This window comes from Rattus norvegicus, chromosome 12 (assembly GCF_036323735.1).
Source record: "Rattus norvegicus strain BN/NHsdMcwi chromosome 12, GRCr8, whole genome shotgun sequence".
Taxonomy (NCBI): Eukaryota; Metazoa; Chordata; class Mammalia; order Rodentia; family Muridae; genus Rattus; species Rattus norvegicus.
Genome location: NC_086030.1, coordinates 25918169 through 25935187, shown reverse-complemented (window position 1 = coordinate 25935187; position 17019 = coordinate 25918169). Strand labels below are relative to the sequence as shown.

At 45.9% G+C, this 17019-nt stretch overlaps 1 protein-coding gene across 28 annotated transcripts in view; it reads right to left on the bottom strand.

The window, feature by feature from the left end:
* Cux1 (cut-like homeobox 1) overlaps positions 1-17019 on the bottom strand; it is a 334105-nt gene that overhangs the window by 127310 nt on the left and 189776 nt on the right. For all 28 annotated transcript variants that reach the window (XR_010056362.1, XM_063270998.1, XM_063270996.1 and 25 more), the window contains one exon: positions 15108-15186. Coding sequence is in view for 26 of the 28 variants with exons in the window: in XM_063270998.1 (XP_063127068.1) it covers positions 15108-15186 (79 nt within the window). In the remaining 2 variants the exon portion in view is untranslated. The remainder of the gene's footprint in view (positions 1-15107; positions 15187-17019) is intronic.

Sequence of the window (17019 nt, the reverse complement as noted above, 5' to 3'; positions counted from 1 at the left end):
GCACACTAACCCAAAACTGACAGGACAGGAGACAAGATCATCCATAATAATGGGTACAAATTTCAAAACTCCATTCACATCTATTAATAACAGATGTAAAATCATTTCTTTCTGTGTGCTGGGGAAGAAAGACAGAGTCTTGAGAATGCAAGGCCACTGAGTCACACCCCAGCCTCTCACTGGGGGATTCTAGGCAGGTGCTCTACCACTTAGCCACACCCCCAGCCCCTCACTGGGGGATTCTAGGCAGGAGGCTCTACCACTGAGCCACGCCCCCAGCCCCTCACTGGGGGATTCTAGGCAGGTGCTCTCCCACTGAGCCACACCCCAGCCCCTCACTGGGGGATTCTAGGCAGGGGCTCTACCACTTAGCCACACCCCCAGCCCCTCACTGGGGGATTCTAGGCAGGGGCTCTACCACTTAGCCACACCCCCAGCCCCTCACTGGGGGATTCTAGGCAGATGCTCTTTTACCAAGAAACCTAGCAAAATGTCAGTATGGGTGCAAAAGTCTGGGACACTACCAACCCACACAGCTGCACAACAAGTGTTCCTTTAGTATGCACGGGGAATATCCAACAGCAAGCAGAGTTGCAAACAAGTTTTGATAAATTCAAAAGAACAAATATCATCCGAAGCACATTCTCTGGCCACAATGGAGTAAAACATGCACTGGACCTCTTAAGAACATAAAAAAAGGAGCAAATCAAACGCAAAGTAAGCAGAAGTGAGCAAAGGAGATTGGGGAGCAATAAAACTGAAAAGGCAAAGAAAAAAAAATCAATGCAAACAAAAGCAGGTTCTTAAGAAAAAAAAAATCATTGAAATTGATTAGCTCCTAGCCAGACTGATCTAGAAAAAGCATAGAATTTAAAATCCCAAGATCAGAAAATACCAGAATGTATATGACCACACATCCTCTAATTCTTTTTTTTTCTATATTCTGCCCCCTTCCTTCCTTCCTTTTTGAGACAGGGTCTCTTACATAGCGCTAGATGGCATGAAAATCAGTATGTAATCCAGGTTGGCCTCAAACTCACAGAGATCTGCCTGCCTGTGCCCCCTGGACTGCAGAGATCAGAGGTGTGTACTATCACAAGTGGCACAACATACAGAGTCTTAAGAAGGCAGAATGTACCTTTAGTCCCCACATGGAGAGGTGGAGACAGGTGAGTTTCTGTGAGTGAGTTTGAGGCTAGCCTAGTCTATATATTGAGTTCTAGGCTGGCCAGGGCTATAAAGTAAGATTCTATCTTTTAATAAAAAGATATATACTATGATTAACATCATGCCCAAAGCCAGGTATGGTGGTGCATACCTGTAATCCCAGGAGTCTGGAAGATACAGATAGGTAGATCTATGTAAGTTCTGGATCAGACTGGTTGATATGGTGACAAAATGTCTAAAACATACCCCAACCTGGAAAAATAACTCGGTGGGTAAAGCACCCGGCATGACAGACAGCCCGAGTACCAGAGTTCTGACTCCCAGCATCCGTCTGAAATGCCAGGTCAGGTAGCCAGTGGAGACAGAAGCACCCCTGGGGCTTGCTGGCCTATCACCTTAGCCTACTTGGAGAGTCCCAAGTCCCAGAGAACGGCTCTGCTTTAAAAAACAAGACAGCTCCAGATGAGTAATACACTAGATTGACCTCTGACCTACACACTCTCCTGTGCATATACATATATAAACAAAAGTGAAAATAAAATTGGAAATCATCAAATCTGACTCAGAAGGAAATAAAAAACATTTTAGTACTATATATCTTGTAATGAAGTTCAATTTGAAATGAAAACCAGCAACAGCAGGCCCACTGTCATCACTCCTTCCCAGGAGCTATCAGTAGTTAATGGCTGCTGAGGGATTGAGGAGTTTTCTTCAGGGGCGTAGCTGCTGGTCATTTGCCCAAGGGTCCAGTATGTCTCCACTCATAGGCATATAAGCAACCTTAACTAAACTCAGTGGGTCACAAAACCAGGGAAAGAAAATTGAAAATGAGGGGAATTTGGAGGGAAGAAGGGAGGATAATTGCGGAGCTAAGAGAGGGTAAGGGTTTGTGTGAAAAAGACCAACAAGTTTATAAACATATATAAAATTGCCAAAAGACAGTAAATAAAAAGGAAAGAAAGAAAGAAAAAAGGGAGAAAGAAAAGTCCCCAACCGAAATGACTTCAGAGTTTAACTATAGGAATGTGAAAAAGAAATAATCGTGGCTTTGGAGGGAATACTTCCAGCTTGGGAGGCGAGCTCAGAGCCTTGCCTCTGGTTAATAAACACAAACATCTGTACCCTACATTCCTGACAACTTTAAAGACAAAAATCTTTAGTAAAACGCTAACGTAGTGATCCAGCCAATTTTGCTCATTCTTTTCATTCAGTAGTGCTGGGGATTGAACCCTATCTATCTATCTATCTATCTATCTATCTATCTATCTATCTATCTATCTATCTATCCACCCCACCCCCCAAATCCATCCATAAGGTAGTGGCGGGGATTAAACCCAGGGCCTTGTACGTTAGGGAAGTAGTCTACTACTGAACTTGCCTTGTATGCATGAGGACCTGCATTTGATCACCCAAACACATGTAAAAAGGCTGGGGTGAGGTTTGTGGGGGGCAGCTGGTGGACACTTCTAAGCCCAGAGACAGGAGGCTTAGAAGTCTCTGGGGCTTGCTGAACATCTACTCTAGCCTAACTGGCAAGCCTTAGCTCTCAGTGAGACAAACAAGCAAGCAACACCACCACCCAAAACCCAAGGTGGGCATCTCCTGGGGAATGACAGCCAAGGTTGATCTCTGGTCTCTATATGCACACACATATGCACCCACCTTCACACACTCTAACAAAACTTCAGTGCACTGGGGATAGAGCTCAATACTAGAATGCTTATCTTGCATGTGTGAGGCCCTGGGTTCAATGCCTAGCACCATTAATAAACTATGTATATGTCTGTACACTTAGATAATTTTCAATTTTGAATGTTTTAATTAAGCATTTTAATTCTCTTCACTCTGCTCACTGCTCTGTGCATGTGTGCGTGTGCGTGTGGCACTGGGGATTGAATCACCCTAGGCAAACACACTGCACTGAGCACAGCCTCAGTCTCTCTTTACTTTTCATTTTGACACAGGGTCCCATTACATTGCCCAGGCTGTACTCGAATTCACTTTGCCTCCAAAGAACTGGGATTGTAGTTCTGAACTACTATGCCTGGCTGTAGCGTCTTATTTTTAGAATGTGATATATAGAATTTTTTTTCAAAATACACTACTACTATAATTGTCTATGCATATTATACACATAAATATATCTTGGGTTCTGAATCCCAAATTTTTTACTTGAGATAAATGGCCTTGTCTCAGTTGGTAGAGTACTTGCATAGCGCACAGAACGTTCTGAGTTTGATCTCTAGCTCCATATGAACCAGGCCTGGTGCCCCACACACCTGTACTCAAGAGGCAGCAGGGAGATGGGGAATTTAAGGTCATCCTCAGCTATAAAGTGAGTCTGAGGCTAGCCTGAAGGTACATAAAGATGTCTGGCTAGTGCTCTGCTTTGATGGATTTGGCTAGTAGTATGCAGTAGGAAGGGATGAGCCCGGGGAGCAGGGAATTATGGAGGGAGGTCGTGGCAGGTGTGGTAAGAAGCGCTTAAGTGTGGGCCAGCTTCTGGACGTGCATTTATTAGGAATGAGGAAAGAACAGAGTCTTTGATGACACCTGCATGGAGGCCAATGCATCTTCTTTATAATGATGCCACTCACTGTCTCTGAGGGTGGTTGGGGCGTGTGTGTGTGTGTGTGTGTGTGTGTGTGTGTGTGTGTGTGTGTGCGCGCGCGCGCTTGCTTCTGCTCCTGAGGAGTTTCGGAAGTCTCCTAGGACAGCATGGTCTACACTGACATGAGGTTGAGGAGAAGTCCTGGCAGAGGAAGAAGCCAGGATGAGAGTGTGACCAGATAGAGTGGTGACTCAACAGGTGTGGTCACCTCTCAGCAAAGTCTGCCTCTGTGGGGATAGAGCACAAAAGAAGAGAACGTTTGGGCCAGTCTGGGGCTGAGCCGCTCGCTCACCCTGGTCCTCTAGCACTTCAATATAAACATTTTGTTTGGGTGTCTCTGTCCACTATCCAGGCAGCTGGCATCCCCAATGAAGGGAAGCAGTGTCAAATAAAGGGGTCCCAAAGTCACTGAAGGCACACTGAGAGGCTGCATCTCAGCCATAGGCTGTCAAGCCAGCTTCAGATCTAGCTAGAACTGTTTATGTCAGGGATGACTTGGGGATGGCAGTTGGGCTTGTGGCAAATGGATCCACCATATACTGTGAGGCCTTAGAAATCTCATCTTAATAAACCCTGGGCCCATGTTTACACAGAGCTCTGCAGGCAACACAGGGCTGTCCCCTGCCACTAGCTCCAGGAAGAATGTGTTCCTTGTGAGCACCATCCCAGGGATGACATCACATGCAGGCCGACTCTACTCTTTGCCGGGACACTCTGGGCTAATGTAATCATACGATTACATAATTAACCCAGCTGTCTCATTAAGAAAATCAACTGGAATTCAGGGCATAATTAGTTATATGACAATTAGCATGCTGATGAGCAACCGATGAAAAGCTGTCTAGATACCCAGCGTGCCAGGACCACCCCAGTCATGTCCGGGCTTGGGGTTGGGGGCTGGGGAGGAATGGGTGGGATGAGGCCACACACCTTTGTGTACAAGCACACCAAGAAGGACTCCCTGGGTCAGTTTGGGGAGTTCTCAACATGCTAGTCAGGACAGCCAAGGGCTTGGATGAGCTGGACCGAAATGGAAGGCCCTAAAAATGAGGAAAGCATGCGGAAGCAGCTGGCACAGACACAGACGTTCACCTTGTAACTTTCACTTCTTCAAAGTGCTTACAGCTGAGTGTTGGGGATGTGGTTTCATGAGAAGAGCACTTGCTTAGCATGCACAAAGCCCTGGATTCCACCCCAGGAAACCCAGAACTCAGAAGGTGAAAGCCAGAGGAGGGGCTATCCTTAGTACACAGTGATGCAGAGAACAGCATGGAGTCTATGAGACTATCTTAAAACAATAGCATGAGTTTATAGTAGATCAATCACTTGCTAACAGCATATAGAAGATAAAAGATGTGCCAAGTTCGTCTGATGTCCTAGTCAGGGAGAGTGGAAAAAAGCTGTCCTATGTCTGTTTTCCAATTCTCCAGTGCGAAGCATAACGGATTCTTGTCCCCTGTAGCAGCTTCAGGACCAATTCTGGGCCAAAGAGCCACAGGGAAGGCAGGAAGCAGCTGAATGCCTGCCTGCAGCCCAAGCTGCGCTGCTCCTCAGAAGTCCCTGGTTTCCTTTGTTTTGGTTTGGTGCCTGAGGTTGCTTCTTAGTAATATGAATGAAAATGTCCCAGGAAGACAGACAGGATACCTGTGAGGGTGACTGTGCAGGTCTCAGGCCACTAAAGTCACTGTGTAAGAGTGAGGGGTGTTGGCCTATTTGCCAACATCAGGAGTCTTGGACCACCTGAACTTGACTAGCCTGCTGGGGCCTGACAAGAGCAGCCATATTTTTCCAGTCTTGAAGGCTATCATACCAATAGTAGCATGGTGGTGTGCAAACCAAGAACGGTTCCAACCTACGCATCGCACACCCTGTCAGCTTTCCCTGGGAGTCATTTTATGGCCAGCAGGGAGAAATGAGGAATGGAAGCAAAGTTTCTAATTTTATCTCTAATGTGTCCTCCCAGAAAGTAATGGCACAAAGGACCAGATGGCTATTTCACCCTTGTGGAGGGACATTAAAAAGCAGACCTTGAGCTGAGGCTGTAGCTCTCTCTGCTTGTAGAGTGCTTGCCTACCATGCTCAGTGGATTCGACCTCCAGCCGAGTACCGCATAAATGGATAAATGGGGCCTGGTGGTGTACATCTGTAATACCAGCGCTTGGGAGGCTGGAGGATCAGGACTGCAGGGTCTTCAATGGCCATATGAGTTTGAGGTCAGTCTGGGGCCACTGGGACCTTGTCTCGTGGGGAGGGGAAAGATTATCTCTGGGTCCTCATAATGGGGCTAGTCCCCACGAAGAGAATGCTCTTAATCTGAATCCTATCTCTAACTTTGGGTGCCTGGAGACACAAGCCTTGTGCAGAGTTTTCTGTCAACTTTGTATAAAGTTCTGGAAATAGAATAACCCACAAATGAGCTCTTTCTAGGAAGTTCTAGTTTAGTTCTTCAGAAAACCCATGCTACATTGTGATAGTTAATCTTCATTGCCAACTTAACTGGATTTAGAATCACCATAAAACTATACGCCTGGATTTGTTTATGAAGGTGTTTCTAGAAAGATTTAATTGAGGAATGAAGACTCATTCCCTAGGCTGGGGTCCTGCACTGACTGGAAAGGAGACAGTGAGCTGGGCACCGGCCTCCGTCTCTGCTTCCTGACTGTGGGTGCCGTGTGAGCAGCGCCTCATAAGCTCGCCATGTATCCCCTCATGATATATTAAACTTCTTAGAACTGTGATCCTAAACAAACCCTTTCTCCCAAAAGTTGCTTTTGTTCACAGCAATAGGAAAAGTAACTACCACACAGGTGCTTTGCAAAAAACCACAGGCTAGGGCGGCCTAGCAAGTTGAGGTGGTTCTTACACCACAGTTGGGAGCCCTGTTTCATGAGGCGATAAATATTTTACAGTGCTGGTAATACGCTTCCTAAGACTTCAGTTTTAAAAGCTCCCAGGCATTGCTTTTGCATTTGAAGGGTCTCATTGGTAGGAAGTAAACTGCCACTGAGTCAGGAGTCAAATATGATACTTGCAAAGTGACTGCAGAAGCAAGAAGACAGGCAGCTTGCAAAGCAATTTTACCAGGGAACTTTGTAGCCCAGGCCAAGTCCTGTAACAGCAGCAGCAACAAACATAGTAGTAGCTTCACCAACTTGGTGCCTTTGTCTCATGTCTTAGGACTCTTGTGTATATGTAGTGTAAATGTAGGTATTCACATGCATGCACGTGTGTGTGAGTTGCATGTGTATGTGTATATGGGGAGGCCAGACATGCCTTACTCAATTGTTCTCTGCCTTATTTCTTGACGGAGGGTTTCAGTGAACCCTCCCTGGCTGGCTGTTTGGAAAGTCACAGAATTACACACACACACCACCATACCTGGATTTTTTTGAGTGGTTGCTGGAGACCCAAATTCAGGTCTTCGTACTTGAGTGGCTAAGATTTTACCAACTAAGGGATCTCTCCAGTACAAGTCTAAGGATTCTTTTTAAAAAACTGTTAACTGGTGTGGAAACACAGGTCTGTAAAGCTAGTACTTGGGAGGCTTGGGCAGGATTCAGATTTTCAGGACGTTCTGGGCTATAACAGCCTTATCTTTCAGACTTTATCTCAACATACTCCTGCACACACAGCTACCCCAAACTACTGCATCAAGAACTTTCCAGAACAGACATTTAATCATGTCATGGACAGTTTTATGAATACACTACAAGCAGGCAGGTAACTGTGATCCTATCTGTGATGCTTTGGTAAGGACAACCATCTCAATCAGGGTTTCTATTGCTGTGATGAAATACCATGACCCAGCAATTTGGGGACAAAGGGGTTTATTCAGGTTGTACTTCCACATCATTGTTAATCAATGAAGGAAATCAGGACAGGAACTCAAACAGAACAGGAATCTAGAGGCAGGAACTGATGCAAAGGCCATGGCGGGTGCTGCTCACTGATTTGCTTCCACGGCTTGTTCAGCCTGCTTTCTTATAGAACCCAGGACCACTGGCCCGGGGATGGCACCAACAACACGCTGGGCCCTCCCATCAGTCACTCATTAAGAGAATGCCCTGCAGGCTTGCCTACAGCCCAATTTTAAGGAGGCTGTCTTCTCTGATGACTCTAGCTTGTGTCACGCTGACGTAAAACCAGCCTAGAGACTGAGACTTGGAATGCAAGCGATTAGTTTGCTGATTTATGTTGCCCCTTTACAAGCATGCAAATAAATACATTCTTGCAGAATGAAAATCTGAAGCATGTCACCCACTCAAGGTTAATGACTGGTAGATTATGCATGCCATCTGATCCTGCCTGGAACCCAGGAAAATTCCTGCTCTGCTATGTCATTTCATAATATTCCAGCTATGGGAGAGGGGCACCCTTTAAAAGCAGAAACATTTCCTGCCTCATCAGTTAAAGATACAAGCTGTTTTACTCAAAACATAATTGTGAAATATTTTCTCTACTGAGCAAAGTGTGTGTGGTACTGGGGAGTAGGGGAAGGAAAGGACCTGGCGTCTGTTGGGACTCTCGGTCCAGGCATCTATGTGACAGACTGCCAGGAGGTGCTGGCAGAGTTTAAGTGTCTCCAACAGCAGCCCACCTTAAACTGTGCTTTGCACTCCCCAGCATCAAGAGACCAGCCTGGAACTCTGCCCTTGCCCATAGACACGGACCCAAATCAGAGAGATGATGGCCTCAAACGGAAAGCTCAACAGAGGGGAAGTTCTATCAGGGGGAATCCTATCAGCTCACAATGCTGCCAAATGGTTATGACACTTGTACTTGTGCATCAGTATAAAAAATAATTTAGCCAGTGTAGTGAGGCATGCTCAGAACCTTAGCACCAGCTGAGACTGGAGTATCAAAAATGTAAAGCCAGTGGTGGCTGCATACCAAGTGCTACGCTATCCTGGGCTACATGAAACCCTGTTTTAAAACATAAAGGAATGGGGACAAGTGTGACAGTTCAGCAGGTAAGTATATTTGCAGCAGGTAAGATGACCTGAGTTTGATTCCCAGGATTCACATATTGGAAAGAGAAAAATCAACTTCTAAAGGTTCTATACGTGTGCTCTGGTATATGAGTGCAAGCACACACACATAATAAAAATAATCATAAAGTAAAGAATGAATAAACACTTAACTGGGGCTCACAGATGTGACTCTGAGTAAAATGTCTTCTTGTGCAAAGCCCAAGGCTCTGACTGCTACAGGTGTACAGCACACAGCCATGATCCCAGCACTAGGGGCTGAGGCTGGAGGCATGAGTGACAGAGGGAAACCCCATCTCAAACAAATCCTCAGCTGGCACTGGGAAGCAGAGACAGGTAGATTTTAAAAGAAAAAGAAAAAAACAAAACAAAAAAACAAAACACCAAGGCCATAGTAACTTCTACCACTAAGGCCATAGTAACTTCTGGGCTTATGACCACTAATGGTTCAAATCTATTTTGCAATAAAGGTGTAGCCAGTATCTTAACATGTTGGGATTTTGTTTAATAGTTGATTGTTTTGGTTTTTGGAGACAGGTGTGTGCTAGCTGGGATTATGTTAACTTGACACAAGCTAGAGTCATCAGAGAGGAAAGATTCCCAATTGAAGAAATGCTTCCAGGAGATCCAGCTGTAAGGCATTTTTTCAATTAGTGATCAATGGGCGAGAGTCCCGCTCATTGTAGGTGGTGCCATCCTAGGGTTGGTGGTCCTAGGTTCTATAAGAAAACAGTTAAGTAAGCCATGAGGAGCAAGCCAGTAAGCAGCACCCCTCCATGGCCTCTGCATCAGCTCCTACCTTTGGTTCCATCCTGCTTGAGTTCCTGTCCTGACTTCCTTTGGTAATAACAGCAATGTGGAAGTGTAAGCTGAAAAAAATCCTTTATTTTATTTATTTTTTCTTTTTTTTCGGAGCTGGGGACCGAACCCAGGGCCTTGTGCTTGTTAGGCAAGCGCTCTACCACTGAGCCAAATCCCCAACCCCAAGCCTTTATTTAAAAAAAAAAAAAAAAAAAAAAAAACTTTTTTTTTTTTTTTTTTGGTCATGGTGTTTTATTGCATCAACACAAACTCTAACTAAGTCAGGGTCTCTTTAGAATTATTTTTTTATTTGCCTGTAGAAGCAGAAAGAGGAGTCTGATCCCTGGAGCTGGAGTTAGAGGAAGCTGTGAGCCACTAACATGGGTGCTAGGAACTCAACTCCAGTCCTGCAGAAGCAACAGCACTCTCGCTTAACTGATAATTAGAGGCAGAGTCTCCTTCTCAATTCTTTAAGCAGCTAAAGGTGACCCTGAATTTTCTGACCTCTCCCAGTGCTGGGCTTACAGGTGTGAGCCACCACACTTGGCTTGAGGAGGGGTGTGTGCTTATTTTTTTCTTAAAATATGGCCCAGTCAAGAAGAGGTTGGGGGTCAGAGTCAGGTGAATAGGCAGGGTGCAGGGAGATCCTGGCAGAATGTAGGCAGAACAGCTGTTCAACCAAATGCAGGTGCCAGCGTCAAGTCAAGCCACAGAACGGAGGACTTGCCAAGCACATGTGCTGGACCCTGAGAGGAAGGGCTGTGTCAATGTCTTTGCAGCCATGAAAATCTTAATAGTCTGACATAAAAGTTAAATGAAAATTCAGAGAGCTAATAAAACACTCCATGGTAGTGGCAAGACAATCTGCTGTGGAACAGTGGATGCTGTCTGGCATTTCAGATGCTCGAGTGAGCTCATTCCCATGGGAGGTGTCAGTCACAGGAGCAAGGTGCACATTTGACCCAAGAAGTCTACAGACCAGGGAAACTCTCAACACATACCATGTTCAGTTTACTCTACTCTAGCTTTTGGAGAGTTTCATGTAATCCACATTGCCTTACACTGAACTTAATATAGAGGTGAGAGTAACCTTAAACTTCTGATCCTCCTGCCTCCACAACCTTAGTGCTGGGATTACAGCACCACTTACTTGGCTTCCCATAGCATTTTGCAGAAATGATTTGATACATCCATTTGTACATTCACTGAGTAAATACCAAATTTCTACTACATGGCAGACAGTGGAGTAGATACCTGGGAGATGATTAGGGACAAGGCCACACTGTTTAGTGTATCCTCTGAAAGAACCCAGGGCTACCAAGTACGGCCATTCATTTATAGGGTCCCTTGTACATGTGGTCCCTTGTTGGCTAAAACAGCTTTGTGCAGTGTCCAACTGTAATTATAACAACAGTATAGTTAGTTCAGTTGCTAGACTGTCTGTCTAACATGCATGAGGCCCTGGATTTAATCCCTACCAGTGCATGCCTATAATCCCAGCACTCAGGTCAGAAGGTTAAAGTTATCCTCAGCTACTTATCCTGAGCTATCTCAAAAGGGGTAGGGGGTGGAAGCGGGGGCAAGCGTAGTAATGTAATGCCACTTGTGAGGCTGAGGTAGGAAGATGGCGATTCTGTCTTCCTGGACTATAGAGACCCAGACTCTGAGATCAGAGGGAAAAGTGTCAGGACAAGGTAGACATTGTAGGATGCAGGGTCCTTATATAAATTAATCTGCATGTCTAGGGAGAGGTGAACTGAGCCGTGCTTGTGGCACCTGCAGTGTGGATAACAATGGCAGGAGTTGGGATAGACATATCCTACAAGTAGAAGCCTAGGACTTGGGTAAGCAGACAGGTGAGAGTATCACCTATAAGCAGCGGGGACCAAGAGAGATGACAGTGTTCCTTAGATGGGATCAGGTGGCATTAGCCATCCTAGAGGGCAGCCCAGGAGACAGCTGACCGTGCAGGCTTCTGCTCAGGGATGGGAGCTGGATACAGCTGAAGCCAAGTCACTGCTGTAACTGCTGGGGAGAGCCGTCTGGGGTCCCTGGAGGGCTTTGCTAACTGCCTGGCTTATACTTTTTGTGTGCCTGTTGCTGGGTTCAATGTAAGAGAATCAGCCTTGGCCTCGAGGCAGCTTCTAGCAGACCCCACAAACAAGGAGCTAGAAAAATCAGAAGTACAGCTCCAAGCAGCATGATGCCTGGCACCACCTCAGGACCTAGCTTTTCCTGGGTTTGGCAGCCCTGCTCCAGCTCCTGGTATCACAGGGCATGTAGCTGACATACCTGTTGGCTTCCCCAAGTTCATGTGATAATATGAGTTCCTGTCTCTCAAGTAGAACTCAATATATATTCTACTGGACTGCAGCCTAAAGCCCACAGACGATGAAGGCTCCCAGACCCCTGCCTGGCTGGGTAGCTGTCAATAAATGAGGCATATTGACCAGGCCTTTCCTGGAAGCCTTGGCCACAGGATTACCTCATCTAAGCAATCACCAGACTGCATGAACCAGGTGGAGCATCCAGCCCAGCTTCCTAGGTAATCTGTCAGATCTGCCAATCCACAGAACGTTTAGCATCTACCTGGAATGTCAGTGTGCTTTGGTTGACTTTGATTTGGAGGCCATGCAGGCCTGGAACTGCATATGTGGCCAAGAATGACCTTGAATTCTTGGCCTTCCTCCCTTCTTCTCCTGAGTGATGGGATCACAGGTGTGTACTACAGTGCCTGGACCTGTGGCTTCAGGAATGCTAGATAGGCACTCTATCAACTAAACTACATTCTCAACTCCAAAACTGTAATAAAGTTTATTTAGTCTATCTTCAATGCGAACTTTAACTCGCCAGTCTACTGATTCCCAACCTTCCTAATGCTGTAACCCTTTAATCCAGTTCTTGTGGTGACCCCAACCATAATGTTATTTTGTTGCTACTTCATAACTATAATTGCCCTACTGTTATGAATTGTAACCTAAATATCTGATATGCAGGATGTCTGATATGTGACACCCCGCCCCCCAAAGGGGCTGTGACACACAGGCTGGTAGCTACTGCTACCCAAGCTTGGTGTGGTGGCACACCTCTATATCTAGCACTTGGGAGGACTGTGGTATGCTAAGAGACTAACATGGAGTACAGAGCGAATTTGAGGTCACCATTAAATATACACTACAACCCTGTCTCAAAAATATGAGCTGGTGATGGCTCATGGGTAAAGGCGCTTATAGGACCTGAGTCCATTCCTTGGGACTGACAAGGGAGAAGGAAAGAACAGACTCTGACAAGTTGTTCTCTGATGAACACACATGCTCTGTGGCACATACTACTCACAAACAAATAGATATATGGAAAAACAAAATTCTCCAGCCCAATAAAATTATGAAAACTACCAATATATAAAAAGTCTTTATATATATGAGAGACTTTAATGAGAAAAAGAATTGTTTGTGTTCTATGGGAAACTAAGGCAGAGTATAATTACAGACTAAGAATCCAACACCCTGTTAAGTAGTTACTTAGCTGGGAAACGTCACTAAGAGAAAATCTTGGTACAAACTTGACTGTGTACAGAATATAAGTTTTAGTCTGAAAACAGCATCTGAGGTCAAAATTGGGGTAGGCCTTCGGTGAACACAAGGCTGACTTTGGCGTCCACTTCAAGTAATTCCCCAGCTCGCCAGATCCTAGCTTTCATCTGGGACACGTAGCCTGTGGGCGTCTGAAGTGAGCAGAACACTGCTGAGGGGGACAGACTAAGAACACTAGGGAAATGAATGGTGTGGAAATGGCTGTACTTTTCCTATCAAGTCTGCATCCTGGGAGTAGACATCACACGGTTCAGAGAAAAAAAATTTTCAGATGTCTTACACATGAGAAGCAAGTCCATAACATGTACACTAAAAAATGAAATGAAAGAAAAGAAAAAGAAAATGTAAGAAGTGTCCGTCAAATTGGTGGAATTTGAGGAATAGTGTGCTGGTTAGTTTTTGTCAATACAGCAATACTGGGAAAAGGAATTGCCCCTGTGGGCAATTGTATGGGGTAGTTTCTTGATTAGTGATGGACACGGGAGGGCCCAGCCCACTGAACGTGGTGTCACTTCTGAGCAGGTGGTCTGGGCTGTCCACGAAAGCAGGCTGAGAAAGCCATGGAGAGCAAGCCATGGAGAGCAAGCTGGTAAGCAGTATCCTCCATGGTCTCTGCTTCAGTTCCTGTTTCCAAGTCCCCGTCCTAGCTCTTCTCAGTGATGTAATGATCAGGAAATCAGTCAAATAAGCTCTTTTCTGCCCCAAATTAATTTGGTCCCCGTTTTATTACAGCAATAGAGAAGCAAACTAGGACATGCAGTGTACTCTGACACCAAATAATCTACTTATAGTTCAGAAGCCTCCTTGTGGGTCTTGTGCAGTCCTCAGAAACTCTCGGTCACATATAAACTCTTCGAGAAAATCATAAGGTCAGAATTTAGAACTTAGAGCACGATAAACAACTAAGGCAATAAAAAAAATTGGAACACGAGAAAGTATTCTCCACTACTATGTCAATCCCACATCCTATCCACTTAAGAGATGAGAAAATTGAGATTCAACGGAGGAGGGCGGGTAGGGGAGGTGGTGGGCGTGTGGGATACAACTGAGACCTCAGAGCAAGCCCATGGCAGGAGACTACATTTCTGTTTTCTGTTCAGAGAATTCCTTGTTTGGTTCAGCTCTAAGAGAGGAGAGCAAAGTCTAAGGTCGCATTGGTAGGGTGGCTGTCAGCAAACACAGTGCTTCAGACCAGACCCTTCTCACAAGAAATGAGAACACCCTACAGGCACAAGAGAGAGATTTCTGCTTTGTCAATATGTCTACTATGGGCGATGTCTGCACAATTACCAAACAGGGCAAACACGTGACTGCAGTGTGTGTGGGTCCTTTGGTTTCCTTATCAGCAGGGGAAACATGGCTTTCCTGTGTGACTTCTGCTCTAGGACTGAGTTAGGATCCACGTGATCATATCTAGCCTGATAGATTGTCAATCACAAGGAAGCTGAGGAGTGAGAAACCACACAGCCTTAAAGGACTCAGAAGATGCCTCTCAAATCCTTAGTCACAGGGACTAGGACTATCAGCTTTAGCTCTTCAGTGAAAGGTACCTTTCCAGAACCACTGCTCCTCCGTGAGCCTGGATGGGGAATAGATCACACCACGTGCTGTCAGTGCCATTTGCAAAGTCCTGCAGGTGGCATCTGTACTTGGGAGACTGCAGCAGAGCACTTGCCACCAGCTTCCCTGGGACACACAGCATTCTGCAGCATGGCCACAGAGGCATGCGCTTCTGTGCTTACAAAAGAATCAGCTGGTGAGTCTGTGATTACACACAGCATCTTCCTGTTTGCCCAAAGTCTGGATTCTAGAGAATTCACATTCCCCAACCCCATGGTTTTTCAAGGAAGCTGCTTTAGTGACCCATTCTTCTTAGAAAAACTAAGAACAGCCACATGACCCAAGCAGACGCAGATCCTCCTCACTGGCTAGCAATGCCTGACTTACCTGGAACATCAATTAGTCTCTTGTACACAGTCAAGAAGGCTGCTTCTGCTTCTTTGCTCCTTTTACTCAGTGCATCAATCTGAAAGGCAGGAGACAAAGAAGAGAAAGAAAGAACTTAATGTACCAAGAGTTCATCTGGTTTTTTGTTTTTGTTTTTTCTGAGAAGGTCTTACTATATAGCCCAGAGTAGCCCAGAACTCCTAATCCTCCTGCCTCAGCCTCCTACTGCACACATTTGCTTATGTCCTAGTTGTTGGAACAAAACTTACGATCCTATGGATAAGTTGTGGACGTGGGGAGGTGCTGTCAACAAGGGGCTTAGGGAGAGAGCACAGATATATACACATGGGACTTACTGGCAATGACACTGGATGGGCAAGTGGAGTCAGAATTCAAGAGGCCATCCCTGTACATGGAGGAGAACATGTACCTGGTATACACCACAGTAGAAGATCCCCAGGGGGAGGCTGGGAGTGGAAGACCATTTGAGTCTGACAATGCGAAAGGCACTGGGAAGTGGTCAGTGGGGAAAACGGGAGCATTCTGAGTCAGTGTGAGCACAGAGATGGCTAAGTCAAGGACACTGTGGGCGTTCCCAGCAGGCACAGGGGGAGGTTCTGTGTTGGTGGTGTGTCTTATAAACTGATCCAGCTGAACTTATGTCCCTCAACCATGTCTAGATATCATAGAAAGGTGGAGTAGGACCCTCATCCCTGTACTACTTGTGTGCTATTACTTCCCACCACAACTGCCGAGCTAATAGATGGCTCTCACTCTTGAGGCAGCAAGACTTCACACGCACTAAATTCATACCGCTCAGGAAAAGGCCCTGGAATTACAGTTTCCTGCTGGCCTTACTCAAGATCACTCTCTCTCTCTCTCTCTCTCTCTCTCTCTCTCTCTCTCTCTCTCTCTCTCTCTCTCCAGTGTTATTAAAGAGGGAAAAGATGGGCCTTAATTACAGGGCCTCTTGCCTGGGCCAGGCAACAGTCTGTTAAGGACTGAGTGTAATCTGGGAAAGGAGGATGAATTGTTGAAGAGTGGAGGCCACAGGCTCCTAGGTCTCAGGAGAGCTAACACAGGACAAGGAGAGACACTTCTAAAGCCATGCTCCAAAGAAAACAGCTGAAGTCACTTGTTTAAAGTTCAGATTATATTCTTCCTTCATAAAATAAAATTGTAATTTAAGTGTGCACATCCTCGCTCATGTGGTATCTCCCGACACAATCCACAAGGCAAACACCCTCCCCCAGTCTCTCTCCAGGGTCTCTTTTAGTTCACATTGGCCTTGAACTTCCTATGTAGCTGTAAATGAGTTTGAACCCCCCCCCTCCCATCCTCCTGCCTTTACCCTCATGCACTGAGAAAGGCACCCAAAGCTGCTTGGCTTGCTCTAGGATGAACTGCTTTTTATGTACCTAGCTGCCTTCGTGCTGGGGTCCCCCACACTGGCTCTAGGAACCATCTGAGCTCGAGCCTAGTGAAGCGCCTGCTTTTCCCAGGTGTTCTTACTGAGAGTTACTAAGTGGTCGCCCCGGCAGCAGAGGAAGTCCAGTTAGTGGAGACTCCTGATCCGTCAGATCCCAGTTTCAGTTGCTTATGTGCCTGAGAGGGGGCATGCGGAATTGTATCTCTGGAATCACCTAAGAACTGGGTTCTTGGGAGGCAGAGGCAGGCAGATCTCTGTCAGTTTGAGGCCAGCCTGACCTACAATGCAAGTTCTGGGACAGTCACAGCTGTTACACAGAGAAATCCTCTCTCAAAAACCAACCTCCCCTCTGAAACACCCCAAACCAACCAATCAACAAACAGAACAAAATTACAAAACTCCTAACCTCTCACAGAAATTCCTGTGGTTTCTGTAGGTGATGTTAATTGGAAGTCGGCTCTGTAAACCTGAATCCAATAGGAT